This window comes from Neolamprologus brichardi, chromosome 18 (assembly GCF_056152115.1).
Source record: "Neolamprologus brichardi isolate AB-2024 chromosome 18, ASM5615211v1, whole genome shotgun sequence".
NCBI lineage: Eukaryota > Metazoa > Chordata > Actinopteri > Cichliformes > Cichlidae > Neolamprologus > Neolamprologus brichardi.
Window position 1 is genome coordinate 16574739 of NC_142121.1, and position 14723 is coordinate 16589461.

At 38.1% G+C, this 14723-nt stretch overlaps 1 protein-coding gene across 1 annotated transcript in view; it reads right to left on the reverse strand.

Annotated features, from left to right (window-relative positions):
* Positions 1-3490: 3490 nt before the first annotated feature.
* Positions 3491-14723, reverse strand: part of cacnb2b (calcium voltage-gated channel auxiliary subunit beta 2b) — a 30605-nt gene continuing 19372 nt past the window's right edge. Inside the window, exons 3-13 of the mRNA XM_087831281.1 lie at positions 13925-14047; positions 13338-13477; positions 11368-11429; positions 11244-11269; positions 9992-10072; positions 9846-9904; positions 9607-9716; positions 7706-7857; positions 7430-7525; positions 7006-7179; positions 3491-5673 (exon numbers count right to left, since the gene is read on the reverse strand). Coding sequence (XP_087687407.1) covers positions 4882-5673; positions 7006-7179; positions 7430-7525; positions 7706-7857; positions 9607-9716; positions 9846-9904; positions 9992-10072; positions 11244-11269; positions 11368-11429; positions 13338-13477; positions 13925-14047 — 1815 coding nt within the window. The 3' untranslated portion in view covers positions 3491-4881. The remainder of the gene's footprint in view (positions 5674-7005; positions 7180-7429; positions 7526-7705; positions 7858-9606; positions 9717-9845; positions 9905-9991; positions 10073-11243; positions 11270-11367; positions 11430-13337; positions 13478-13924; positions 14048-14723) is intronic.

The following is a 14723-nucleotide window of genomic DNA, read 5'->3' on the forward strand; positions in this document are numbered from 1 at the left end:
ATCACATCTACGACAGACCTCTATCGCAGGAAATGAAACAATTTGATTAAAGTTATTTACAAGAATAAAATATCGGTTTCACTTTCTCCAAAAGTTTCATCTGATTTATTCTAGTACTTCCTTTGCTTAGTTTAAAATGTCTCAGCATAATGTCTGGTTACACTAGTTAGTGCAGTGCAGCGAGGAATGCCCAGACCTCTACATTGGAGAGACCAAACAGCCGCTTCACAAGCGTATGGCACAACATAGAAGAGCCACCTCCACAGGACAAGACTCAGCAGTCAATCTGCATCTAAAGGATGAAGGTCACTCTTTCGAGGATGCCAATGTTCACATTTTGGACAGAGATGGTTTGAAAGAGGAGTGAAAGAAGCCATCTATGTCCACTGTGAGCGACCATCTTTGAACAGAGGCGGTGGTTTACGACATCAACTGTCTGCCATCTATAATCCAGTTTTGAGTTCCCTCCCCAGACGCCTTAACGCCCACTCACATCCTGGGCCATCTGACCTCAGGAATTTGCATGCATTCACACCTTGGCTCAGACAATTAGAGGATCATCAGGGGGTCCTTTTGTCCCTCTGTGGGGGGATACTCCCACTGGGACTCTCCACCATTTGACCTTAGAACTGAAGAAGCTTCTCGGATGAGAGGTGAAACGTCTTCAAGCAACTTAAAGAAGTCCAGACGCTTTTCTTTGCAAGATCCTTTGACTACTTAACTAGCAAAAATGCTTTATTTTATACACCCATTACATTTATCTACTGGTTAGGCAGTGTTGGGAAGGTTACTTTTAAAATGTATTCCATTACAGAATACAGAATACATGCCCCAAAATGTATTCTGTAACGTATTCCGTTACGTTACTCAATGAGAGTAACGTATTCTAAATACTTTGGATTACTTAATATATTATCATGCTGTTTACAACTACATGAATGTACTATTGCTGTGATTTATTACTGTAACTGAAGGTCCGCGGCTCCGAACCGTAGTACGTAGTAAAGGGACCTCTGGCTAATATGGTGGGTTCTGTGTAGGGCTCGTAGCCGAAAACTAGCTTTACTTTGTTGTTTGGGTCAACTTTGCTAGTGAGAGACAGAGAGGCGCTGAAAGGCTGCTCCAACGGAACTTATTGTTTTTGGAGGAAAACATGAACACGGTGTACAGTCGAGTCTTAATAGCTTACTTACAACTGGGCTCGTCAGGCACTCTTCTTGGCTGCAGTGGTTATTATTATATTTACATGCTTCCAGCTCCCGTTTTTGCTCGATGACAGCTCGTACTTTTCCTTTTTCTCCCTCCCTCGCTCACAGACACATAACGGGTATGGCAGTCCATTCTCCCTGCAGCACGGACTACACCTCCTATGATGCTACATTCTTTAGAGCTATACCGGTAGCATTCTGCCTATTAGCTTAGCACAACAACAACAGGCGCTCTCTCACCCAGGAAACACGCAGAGAGAGGGCGTCACCCTGTAACCATGGCAACCGTAACGCTGCCGCCTGGAACAACAGAACGTAGCTGTCAAACAAAACCCAAACAAGCCTGACCCGCCACAATATGAAACAGGGAAGTACCGCCGTGTAATCCATTTATTTCAACAAAGTAACTGTATTCTAAATACCACCTTTTTAAACGGTAACTGTAACGGAATACAGTTACTCATATTTTGTATTTTAAATACGTAACGGCGGTACATGTATTCCGTTACTCCCCAACACTGTGGTTAGGTTAGTATTTCTTCATTGGATATAAATGGAAAATAACATTTATGGAGGCATGTGACACACGACACAGGAGCTCTAGTTTTACACTCCAACTTTATTCACCTCCAAACATGAACTGAGCATATTGCGCCAAAACACAGCAGAATCTTTCCTCCCAGCTTGGGTGTGAGTGGAGCCCTCTAGTGGGTCGCCACACATTTTATCTTGAATGTGTGATCATTCTTTTCCAAAAACAAAGCAATAACTTGTAAAAGTGGTTTGGTTTATTCACCGCTAACAGTAATTGAATTCTTCTGATGAAAGGTTTAGTTTCAGAGACGATGATGCTTTAAAATTATACATTGTTGCATTCATAGGAGCGACCGAAAAACATGTTTTAGACCAAAACTAGCAATAATTTATTCAAGTGTTTCTGAAGCAGTGAAAATACCTAATAAAAAGAAAACTCACTTTCTCACAATGGGGAAAATGTACCGAACATGCATTGTAGGGCAATGTAACTGTTCTATGGTTTACTTTATATTAGGTGAACTTTAGCATGAAACATTAAAGATACCCAAAAAAGAAACAAGACAAATACAATCAACTGCACCGTAAATCAAGGAACTATGAAACTATAGATGGGTACAAGAAATCTAATTCACAGAAGATTCACAGTTTGTCCTCTATGATTTTCTTCACAATTACTCTTATTACTTATGAAACATAATTCTATGCAGCTTTCAGTTCTCAGATCTGTCAAAAAATCCAATAAAAAATTAGAAATTAGAGCTATGCATGTTGCTATGCTTTGTATTTGATTAAATATTTGAGTTTAGGGCTTAGTGGTTTTGATTTTCTTCTTTGTTTATTAACAAACTAGACTGTACTGCATCGTTTTTGTGGTTTATGATTGTGTTCTGTTTACTTACCCCTCATGTGATAGTGGTCTGATCAGCCATTATATATACCCTTGTGTCATTTCCTGTTGAGGTCAGTTATGTTTGTTTGGGCAGTCATTTGGTTTGTTAAGTTTGCAGTTGTTTGCCCGAGTTTAGTTTTGTTTCTTTGACCTCTTTTATGAGCTCAACATTTATTACTTTTGCTTCTACTCCACTGTACTTTGGATGTAAGTATTATTCTTTGTACTTCATATTTATTTTAAAACTTTACTCATTATTTTGCAGATAATTTTCAATATTATAGGTTATGCTACACAACAATAGTAAAACAATCAACAGCTACATTGAACTCTCTTGCAGCAACACTATTATCATATTAAATCTATAATGGAACACGTGAACCTGAAAATTGTGCCCACTGTTTTCTGTGTCATTTTCTACATTGACTTTGTTTCTCTTTAAATACTGTGCATCAAACCATTCATCTATCTTGAGAGAAAATTCTCCAAATACTGTAATGGAAAAATAATTTGCTGACAATATGGCTCAGGATTTTATCAGCAAAACACAAATTATAAGTCATGCTTTTCTCTTTCTTGGTACTTAGTCTAGTGGTTGTACCATAAGACCCAGGAAAAGTGTAGCGATAGGAATTTATGTTTAGCTTTCTGTTGGTTTATTTGATGTTTTAAATAAAATGAGAAATACATATGAGCTTGCTTAAATGTTTGTCCATCTTGGTTCCTGTGACCTTAAGTGTTCGGGCAAGTTACCTTGTTTCTCTCTTGCAAAACTGCTGGATGATCTTGAGTTCATCTTGAAAAAAACCTTCGCTGATAGATTCAGTGGACAGTGACATCATGACATCATTTTACAGTTTAATGATTTTCAATAATAGAATGCATATTTGTCGAACTTAACTTCTGAACGCTGTACAAAACCAACAAACAAACAAAGATAGCCAAAAAAAGTCTTAAAAGGAACAGAGTCAATCCCGTCTTGTTAAGTCTGTGGTTCTACCAAAGTCTTACCAAACAGTGCAAGAGGCTCTCTGGTTCTCCTTACGTTTACTTAACAAGGCAATTATGAAGTATGTACAAATGCATAGAGATTGTATTCAAGCAATATATTTTATCACAAGAAGATGCATAGAGTATCCAGCATATAGCACAGGTCAGTGTCACCAAAAGATTATTCATGCTTCCAGACACAGCAAACACGAGTCAGTAAATATGCTTGTACACCAGTGTAAAAAGTAGGAAGTAAAGTAGTGACTTCACTCTCAAATCATGTAGAAAAATAGTTTGACTTTTCATAACAGTGTTTAAAATAACTTGTCTTTGGACACACCAATTTAAATGAAGATGTGACACCGAAATGCACAAGTCGGTTGTTCGCCACAGTTATATGAACATTTGATCAGACAAAAAAAATCTCACTGTGCAGACATGTAGAAGAAAATATCCTAAAATACAACATTCATTGTTGTAACTTTTCTTTCACATTTTGTGCATTTAATGAGTTAGTTGTCAGATAAGGGAGATAAACATTAATGGGCTGCAAATAATGATTTCGTTTAATTGATTAACCTGCCACTTTATACATTAGTAAATTTACTCTTTAGTCAATAAAATGTTCAAAAGATTCAAATTGCAGTTCAATAGCTTAAAGTGACATTTCCAAACTGATTGTTTTGTTTGGTTCAAGAACCAAGTTGACACAAAATAATGTTTCACAATATCAAAACAAAGTCACAGTAAAACATTTTAGTCTGATGTCACAGCTACTGTATACTGAATCCAAACATAATACATGTTTTTTGTTGTTGCTGCTATTCTCAATTACTGTAAACTGAGCATCTTTAGATATTGGACTGGTGGTCAGACAAATCCATTGGCTGCAGTGATCATGACAAATTAAAAAACCAACCTTAGTGGATACTGAAATTATATATGAAATTATTATCGTGAACACTAGACTAGAGCGAGTCATGAGTGTTCTGATGCAGTTTAACCTTGACCACTGTTTGTGCCAAAACACGTATGGAGCCGTAAGACTTAGGATAAAACATACAAAAAATTTTATCTTACAAGAGCTAAAATAAGAAAGAACCAAATGTGTGCATGTGGGACAGGGTAAATCTTTAAAAAATGAAATATGAGGAGAAACATTGACTACAAAGAAGACATAACCTGCCCTGCCCATTAGTGCATTATAAGGGGAGAAGCATAATTCCATGCATCAACCTGGAGTAGAAACAACAGTCACTAGTGTATATAGGAATCTCTGTGCCACTGTCGAGCATCTCTGTCTCTATCTCTATCCCTACCTCGATCCCTATCCCTGTCCCTTTCCCTGTCCTTATGTCTTTCTCTATCCCTATCTCTGTCTCTATCTCTGTCTCTATCTCTGTCTCTTTCTCTTTCCCTGTCTCTCTCCCGGTCTCTCTCCCGGTCTCTGCCTGGGTAGTGGTGGTAGCTGTGATGGTTGTGTGCAGTATAGTGATCCGTTGTGTGGTGTGTCCGTGGTGGAATATGCTGGTGATGTCTGTGCTGCCGGTTGCGCTCATTGTGCTCCTGTTCGTAGTCCTCCCCAACATATGGCTGGATGTTTCCACGATGATGTTGGTGGTGGTGGTGGTGATGGTGTTGGTGGTTACTGTTGTGATGATGGTGGTTATGAACCCGGAAGTTACAGTAAATCTCCTCCTCGTCCTCCTTTAGGACATCGTCCACCTCGCCATCCCTCTCCTCGGGCATGTACCTTCGAGGAGGCCTTGAGGCGTAATCCCTGCTCGACTGTATTTCCATGCCACCCGAAGGCTGGCTGTGCTGGGCGTGGCTGTGGTGCTCCGTCCGCCGGTGGTGGTGGTGATGGTGATGGTGGTGGGTGTGCTGGGGTCTTTTTGGCTCAGTCCTCAGGAGCCGCTCTTCCTCCTCTCTCTGGCCCTCCTCAGCGGTCTGCTCCTGAGCCGGGACTGAAGGGGGCTCATGGTCTAGATGGTTCTCCCGTGAGCCTTTCCTCTTAGGGGCAACTGACTTCTTGCTTTTCTGCTCATCCTAGGAAAAAAAGAAAGAAAAAACATAGTGTTTTCTGACTAAATATAACCATTATATCACAGATTATACATCTTACAAATTTAGGCCAGGAAAAGCTTATGGACAGATCTTTATGAAAGTTCTTTTTGTATTATAAATTATAGAACTTGAAATGGTAATTGGGGCAAAAAAGTTAAAAATATGACTTTTAGACAAAATATTCTCATGAATTAAAAGATAATTGTGATTACATTAGTATAACTGGATCACTGCTTTAAAATGGTCATTCATGATGGAAACCATCATTTTAGCTTAGAATAATATTTATCTTCTTGTGTCTAATGATCTGGTCAAAACTGTCGCCGTAATTGACAGATATCTTATTTTTGTATGTAGTGGAGGGTGGAGAGCTTAAATCCACCATTACATTACAGGTCACGACTGTTTAATAAGTATTGCAAAGATCTGTGAGACATTTACTTTGATGTTTGGCTTTTATTTTCTTTGTCAGTATTTTGTCCTCAAAAATCTATTTTCAGTTTGGTGAATAAAGACAAAGTTTCCATATTTACTGTAAAAACTAAAACTTAGTATATGCACAAGGTAGAAATGGTGCTGTTTTATTTAAAGCTCAATCGTTGAAACTGTATAGATGTGCGCAAGCATGAGCCTAATTTCCATAGCCAACACTCCTTTTTTAAATCATTTACATATTAAACTGTTTGCACCACAAATATTTATTTAAATCAATTAGGACAATGGTAAAAAAGAAATGCAACTTCACCAAATGTTAAGCTAAGAGATTCATCAAAGAAGAGAAGAAAAGTACATGTGTTTTAATTGCCTTAGCCTTAGCTTGGGATAATTAACTTAATTAAATAAAAGTAGGTCAGCCTATCAATCCAACTATTGCCTTTTGTTTGTATCTACTACAGTATTAGTTTATCTTTATATAGTCTGTGATATTTCTGTTGTTTTCTGTCATTTTCCCAGGAAGTTTCACAGCACTATTAAGTTGTTTCTACATAGATTACACTATAGTCATGATAAATATGGTACTAACTACTGTAACTCATCTCCACTGCTACACAGGAGTGACAATAGAGTCTGAAAATATCTCACTCACCAGAGGTAGGCCTATCTCATTTCTTCAACTTGAAGTATGATGAGAGGAAATGAAATGAAAGTGTTAGATGAATTCTGATGAGATTATTCACAGTTCAAACATTTATTTTCCACACTCAGCTGTCTTTCTAATACATGAGATGAATGGGATGAGATTAGATGAAAGGAAGACTTTACATCTGGTTTTTCTTTGTAGTTTTTCTCTGTACTTGTTTGTGTTTTAAGTACCGGTATTACTGTAGGACTGGCAGGCAGTGTATTCTCAGCCAGCTGGGCCACCACTGCGTTGGCAGACTCCATCTCTGGCGGATGAGTGGCTCTCCAATAGGACTCCAGGTAATCAGCAATGTGCTCACAGGCATCCGATAGCTGGTTTTCATCTAAGATGACATCAAACATTTCCTACAGGAAATGGAAAAATTCAATTGAAAAGTGTGTAACAGTCAGGAGACAAGGGAAAATCTGTGGTTATTTTTGAGAATCACAAATAAGGTCTAAATGATGTTTCAAAGGCACACCAAAATCGTCAGTTATGTTGTTGTTGTTGGGCCCACAGCAGTCCCACTGGAAATAACACATGTAGTATATATTCATACACTAAAGTAGTCACAATTCTGCCAACTTTTCTCATCTGCCACTAGATGGCACTCACTGGTGGACATTGAGCAAGCTTGTCTGCTGCCACAAGCTGAACATTGAGATGTTTGGTCTGAGACTTCCCCCTGGTCTTGATCAGTCTTGTCAACACCTGTTTGTCAGGAATCAAGAGAAGGAGGAGAATAAAAGAGGAAGTGAAAAAAGGGACTTGCATTTTAAAGTTTCTCTTTAGTATTAGTTCAAAACATTAAAAGAACTGAAATAGTCCAAAGTTCACGTTTAGAAAAATCATGTCTCATCGGATTCCACAGTCTTTTCCGGTGAAGCTTACTTTTGGTGAGGAGATCTTTACATAGACAAGAATTGGAGCCAGGGAGGTCTTGGACACCTGCATAGGGTGGTTGACGGTGTCTGCGTCTAAAATGACCAACTGCAGACTGCGGGCGAGCTCAAAGATACGCTCCACCTCCCCTTGGATCTGAGCTGCAACACCAGAAAGCAAAAGCAAGACTTTAACATCTAAAATCCAGGAAAGTTACTCTGTGCATGATTAAACATTTTAACATGTACAACAATAACACATCTTAAATATAACTTGTTTTTAGGATACGGATGTGTATCAAGACATACCAGTGACTTATCAAGACTGTATCAAGACAGTACTTTTATATATTTTATGGGGAGGCGTTCAGGCTTGATAATGTACAAAAAATAAATGTCAATATTAGTTTTAAGCACATCTCACTGTCACGTGCAAAACCACGGACACTCTAGGATATGTGCTTATTATTATGTAATTATTGTCATCTTTTCTCTGCTATACCATTTCTAATATAGAAAATAAATGACTACCAAACAAAAAAGGTACACACACTCACTTCAAAACAAAACACATCAGCAGATTAAAACCTGCGTTAATGAAAAACATGCCATGCTTAATAAAACTTCTTTAAAGGTTATTTGTTTTCATTTTCTTGGTGAGCTAATCCACGCGGTGAGTAAGACTTGTTACACTCATGGGAGTGTATTTAAAGACTGGCCACGAGAGGGAGCGTGAAGCAGGGCATACAGAAAATGTGGCTGCTTCTGTCCTTAATGAGTTATAGTGTTCACAAATAACAGTGAAGCACATGCATATCTCTCAACCCAGCAAACTGAAAAACTTAATAACAGTCAATTTCAATTTTAACGACAGTGAAGTCCACAAGTCAATGGCTGTATACATACACAGTGTTAAAAAAGTGGCAGCTGAGACAGATGTGATGAGGTAATGATAGGAGAAGGAAAGTGGAGCATTCAAAAACACAAGGACTACCAGTGCTTTCAGTCATACATACCGGCAGCATCTGGGATGAGACAGCAATGAGAAAGACAAGAGTAGAGAAAACCAAACAAATTTTTATCACGCTTCTGTCTGATACCAAATATTTACTCTTCTAGGAAAAGGCGAGATTTGCACTATCCTAGTGCACAGTGTCACTGGGACAAAGACATCAAATCCACAGTAAGTTTCCAGTCAGTGTATAACTGTAACTGACAGACAACAGACTGCTTTATGCAGATCTGATGTCAGTGTTCTCTGTCATATTTAACTATTCATTTCAAACTCTTTGTCTTCATGGCAATGGATAAATTATTCTCTCACATTATGAATTTGGAATAATCTTTGGACCATATATAAAAGCAAACTCTGTGAGCATGAGCCACACTGTGTTAATGGGATAAAGCAAGCATCATATCAAACCTGGGTCAGACAGTATTGTTTCCTATTTTATCCTAATTAGGTTTCCAAAAGTTTTTTGCCACCAGAGACCAAAAAAGTGAGTCAAAGAAGTGTAGTCAGACCACTGTCGTTTGAAATGATTGATTTATTACAGCAGCAGACAGTTAGAGCTTGATGTCCATGCTCTGAGCTCATAGGGATGCTTCTTTATCACTATGTGTTTCACATTAGAGTGATAAGTTAACATGCCCTGGAGCCTGAAGGTGGATGCTGGGGTGGTGGAGGGGTTGAACTTGCGTGCAGGGAAGCTGTAACACTGACATGTCACGGGAAGAGATGCTATATTGGGACATTGTGTTTTCATATATGATGCATTTTGAGTGGCTTTCATGATTTTCTCCATTTGTTTTTGTAATTGATTTATTTTCTTATTGCTACTACTGCTTCAGTTGTCTTTATGCTGTGAATGTCAACCAGGGAAGCTGTTCTGGAGATGACAGGCGGCATACCTAAATTGGAGCGGGTGTTGGAGCGATCCATTAAGGCCTTTTTGCCAGGGTTGTTGAGGATGGATCGTTTTGCCAGTGAGATATCTGCTGTTACCCGCGTAATAGTAATTCTGGAGCAGAGACAAAATAACAATCGTGATTACACAGTTATGATTTTTGTTGTTTTATTTTATTTTGGGTTTTTTTTTTTTCAAATAAATTATGTGATAGATTATGTGAAGAATTAAATCAGAACTTACCTGCCTTCAAATCGATGTTTTAAAAAGTCAAATAGTGCTTTTTGCATCATATCTGTAACCTACAAGAGGGAAACAAATAAAGTTACTCCAAATTCATCAAATAATACTAGAGTTTTATATTTCTTCAAAAGTCAAATTAAGCTCACCTCTAAGCCCTTCAGTGATGGTCCCATTAGAACCACAGGACGCATTGTAGGCACTACATCATACATAGCCACCTGCTCCCCCTGTAGCAAAAAATAATAATTAACAAAAATCCCCCAAAGTTAGATTTTTTGCTTATGAAACAAGAGCTACATAAGGAACCACTATACCCATTATCTATGATGATGATGATGCATGATGATCACAAGCTCAATTTTGGCTGTACTCAAATGCTTAAACATATAAAGAAGAATAACTTATTAACATGTTATTAATACCACTTTGAGCATTAGATTTTGTTCTCATATGAGATAGCAACTTAGAAATTCATGAACTATTTTTTTAGCCCGTAATATACCAAGGTGATCTAAATGCAAGTCAAAAGTTCAGTTGAAAAGTGTCAAAGTCCTGGATCGGTGACCCAGTGTTTTGAGTTTTCTACTTTTACTTTTGATTTTATCATGGATTATGACTGTTTGTGTTTTGGTTTCTGTCCTAGTATTTCTAGCTCCCTGGTTCTATAGTACTTCCTGAGTTCTAATTCTTAGGTTTTGTTGTTTGGTTTCCTGGTGTTAACTCTGTGCCCTTCAGTCCTACATTTCAGGTCTCGATGTTCTGCCTCCCCAGTCTCTGTTAAGTTTACGTGTCTAGAGTTCAGTTTTACTTTGAAGGTCTGTGTCTCATGTCAGTGTTTCTAGTTTTGCTTCCCTTTGGTCTCGTCATGTCTCATTTCTCCCAGCTGTGCTCTCCTCCTGTGTCTCATTCCCCTCGTTATTCCCCTGTGTATTTAAGCCCTGTGTTTCTCTGCGTCAGTGTCGTGTCATCCCTCATGCTGTGTGTTTCCTTGTGTGCCTCTTGATGAAGTTTATATTTTCCAGCTTAGTTTAGTCCTGTATGATTTCCGTGTGTCAGCAATAAAGCTGAATTTTGAGTTATTCCCACGTGTTGGGAGTTCTGCATTTTGGGTCCTCTTCCTGCCTGTACACAGCTGAATCATGAAAGCCAGTTTTACTGACGCTGTCAGTCAAATGGACAACACACATATCCTTGCTTTAGTCTGAAAGTTAGAGCAACACTTGTAAAATGGTACACAAGACAAAACCAAAGCTTCTGCATTCAAGAATTCACTGTATGCAGTGAAGATATGAATAAGATGAAATAAGTTGTTGTGTTTCTAGAAAGCAGTGTTCTTTATAATGAGGATCGATGGACTGACACAGATGTAAACAAAGTGTAAACACTTTCATCACTTACCGGCTTCTTTTTCACCTGCTGATTGGCTGCTTGTGCAGAATGACAAAATAGCAAACGTTCCACAGTTATTATGAATAAAAAAGAAAACATATTTATTGTTACTCCCTTGTATGCACATACTGACCTTGTGATGGAGGAGTATATTTCTTCGAGTTCATATCTTGAGCTGCCTGAGATGCAGCTTTGCTAAAATGAGAGGAAATCTCTGATTTAGTTGAAGTCTGCAACAACCAAACGCTGATTTTACCACACTCTGAATTTCAGTGCTTTAGTAATGATAAAAATAGACCACCATGTTTCTATGCAATGAAGGATTTTGGTGCTTAGAGACTGTGTGTCTATTTATAGCATAAGACACAAATATATGAAGCTTAGAGGGCAAATCCCTCAAAGTGGTTCAGCGCAGTTTCCACCAAAGCAACATTTTTAAGATTCTTTAGATGTGTTACAGTCTAACTGTGTCAAGTTCAAATCAATGAGCTTTTGCCTTCTGGTGAGGGGGGTGGGGGTGCAACCTTTTGAAGTAACAAAAGGGAAATATAGTCATCGCCGTTATAATTTACTACCACACATGATGACATGAAACAAACTTAAGTTAAACAACATAAAATACATAAAATAACTAATGTCATTCATACATGAACACACTAAATTACTAAAAAGTAAGCTGGGAAAGTGTATGATACAAGTTTTAAGTCAAAATGTTATTTGCATATCACTACAGCAAACTTGTTTACCAGTCTGGTTGATAATTTTTTAAAATTGAAAACGTATTATTCCACACCAGTAAAAAGACTTTAGAATTGTCTTTTTGTTTTTTAAAAAAGGTCCGCTACCGAGCCACCACCCGCAGACAGGCTGATATCACAACCTTTCCTTTTAATTTTTCGTCTTTGTGCCAAAAGTATCAGTGTATACACATTCGAACCAACTAGGGATGGGTATCGAAAACCGGTTCTTGTTGAGAACCGGTTCCCACTGTTTCAATTCCTTGGAATCGTTTGCCATTTTTGCAAAAGATTCCCTTATCGATTCCAGTCGCCCCAAATGACGTCACCACGTTGCGGAGCGTCATTTACCTGGCAGGAAACATGGCGGCTCAAACGCTAAAAAGTTTGGTTATACTTTACGGGAACGGATGACAACAGGGCAACTTGCAATACTTGCAAAGTAGATATTTCATTTAAGGGAGGAAACACTACGAATATGCAAAAGCATTTGCTCACAAAACACGCGATAACCTTAAATAAATGTCGTGTTTTTAATTCCGCTCCGGACTCGTGAATCTCAACCCAGCAGCAGCGGTAACGTTTGCACGTCCTCTCCCGTTAATGCTGCAGGTAAATAATCAACTAACAGTGCATATTATGTTAGCGCGATCTGCCTTATTACAAAACCTGCCATTACTGTGCATTTAGGTGATGAGAGAGACAGACAGAGTCTGGCTCAGATGCTGGCAGTTCTTGCTGCAGTCTACCGGTAGCGTCTTCTTTCAGGCCGGGATAGACGAACGTCACCGAGCAGTGACTCAGTTTGTGGTAAAAGCCTTGCACCCATTTGCCACTGCAGATGCCCCCGATTTTCGGTAAGTGAATGTGTTTAATTGTAGGCAGGGACATTATTGGATATTCTTGTGTAATTGCTACAGAAGAATATTTATTTTATTATTTTACATTCACAATTTTTTTTCCTGGGGACCCTGTGACACCCCATTGAAGAGCCATAGGTTGGATCTGTTAAGATCTCACTGTTGGGTTTGTAAGGCCATGTTACTCCTAAATTTCTATCTTGTTCAAAGAGAAGATATAAAACAAAGATCTAAGCTAATTGACCTTAGTGTTCTCCTTTTTTAAAAAAAAAAATAATCGATAAGAGAATCGATAAAGAATCGAATCGTTAAACAGAATCGAAAATGGAATCGGAATCGTGAAAATCTTATCAATACCCATCCCTAGAACCAACACTGTTTTCTCAAAGTCTCTTTGCTCCAGCAATTTTATTTATTTGTGGTCAATTTAAAACACAACTTTTGCATTGAAATTCCTGCATAAAAACCCTCATGAAGGAAATGAAAGAGCATCACGATGTACATACTTGGCTAATGCCTTGGCAGCTTTTCTCGCTTGGACTTCTCTTCGGATAAGAATGGTTTCCAGATTGACTGGACTGGGGACGAAGCCCACCACACCATCCTCCTTCACCGGCCGTCCGATCCACCAGTCATTGTTAAACTTCTGCTCATTCAGAAGAAAAAAAAAGAGCGGACATTTAAAGATTGATGTTCTCATGTGACTCACATTATTTTTATCTGATGATGTTAATGGTCCAATTTAGCAACTGTAGCTTTGCATTTTGTGTTATCTGTATCTAAAAAATTAACCCAAATCTTAATTAACAGGTGTCAAGCTTTATCAGCTAAACCACAACACATTTCAAAGTGTGTGAAAAGAAGAAGAATGCACCAAAAGTACGTCACTATCTGGACAATTTGGGATGTTGTGTTGCTTCTCCTCTTTGGATTTCTTTTCCGTCTCTTGGGTTACATTCCATCAGTTTGTTGTCATTTTGCTTCTCATTTTAAAATCCGTCTGGTTCTGCCCTGTCAGTTAGGTCCTTCTAACAACCCCCATTTGTACTGTTTGTAATTTTGCATGATATGTATATTTGTGTTTGCTTCAAACCTCTTTGATATGTAGGAAGTCCCTGGCCTCAAAAGTGACAGCCTGGCCTGGTACAGGGACGTTGTCATCGTCTGCTGGCGTGTAAGAGAAGTTGCATCGTACAGCAAATGCCACAGGCTTGTACTGGGAATTCAAGGCAGGAGTTATGATTACTAATAAATCATATTATATACAATACAATCTACAAAAGGGTAAGAGAGTAACCTTGTGTAATCCATTTTACAAAGGCTAAAAGCTAAGCTTTTATAAATATGACATTTAATGAATTAGGTCAGTAATAATAGGTAAGTAATAAAATAGTAGGTAAAAGTTAAAAATACAACCATTAGTCAAGAAAAGAGAGTTACTGTGATAATACCACAAGCTGTAACGTACGACCAAACAAGTCACTGATCTTTTATCCTTGTATTAATATTCAATCCTATTTTTACTGTATGTGCAGTTGCACATAATTGTGATTCCTCAGTTCAGTAAGGAATAACTAACTATTAGAGAATTTCAGAATGTTGACTTCCAGTGTTTTAACATTATTAGATCATTTTTCTTCTCCCTTTTCTACAGTTTTTTTTAATTAAGGGGTGTGGCTAAACTGCATAACTGTGTCAAGTACAATTGGCTGTGTTGCCAGCATTTTGTGTACATACACAAATATGTGGCCTGATGCACATATAAATTAACATTTTGACAGATGTTAGGAAAACAAGTATAAGTTTAATGTGAAGTGCTCTATATTTTAGAAATATAGCTCAGACACAAATTCTGGAAGATTCTGCATTTCAGCTGTATAAGATGAAGCTAC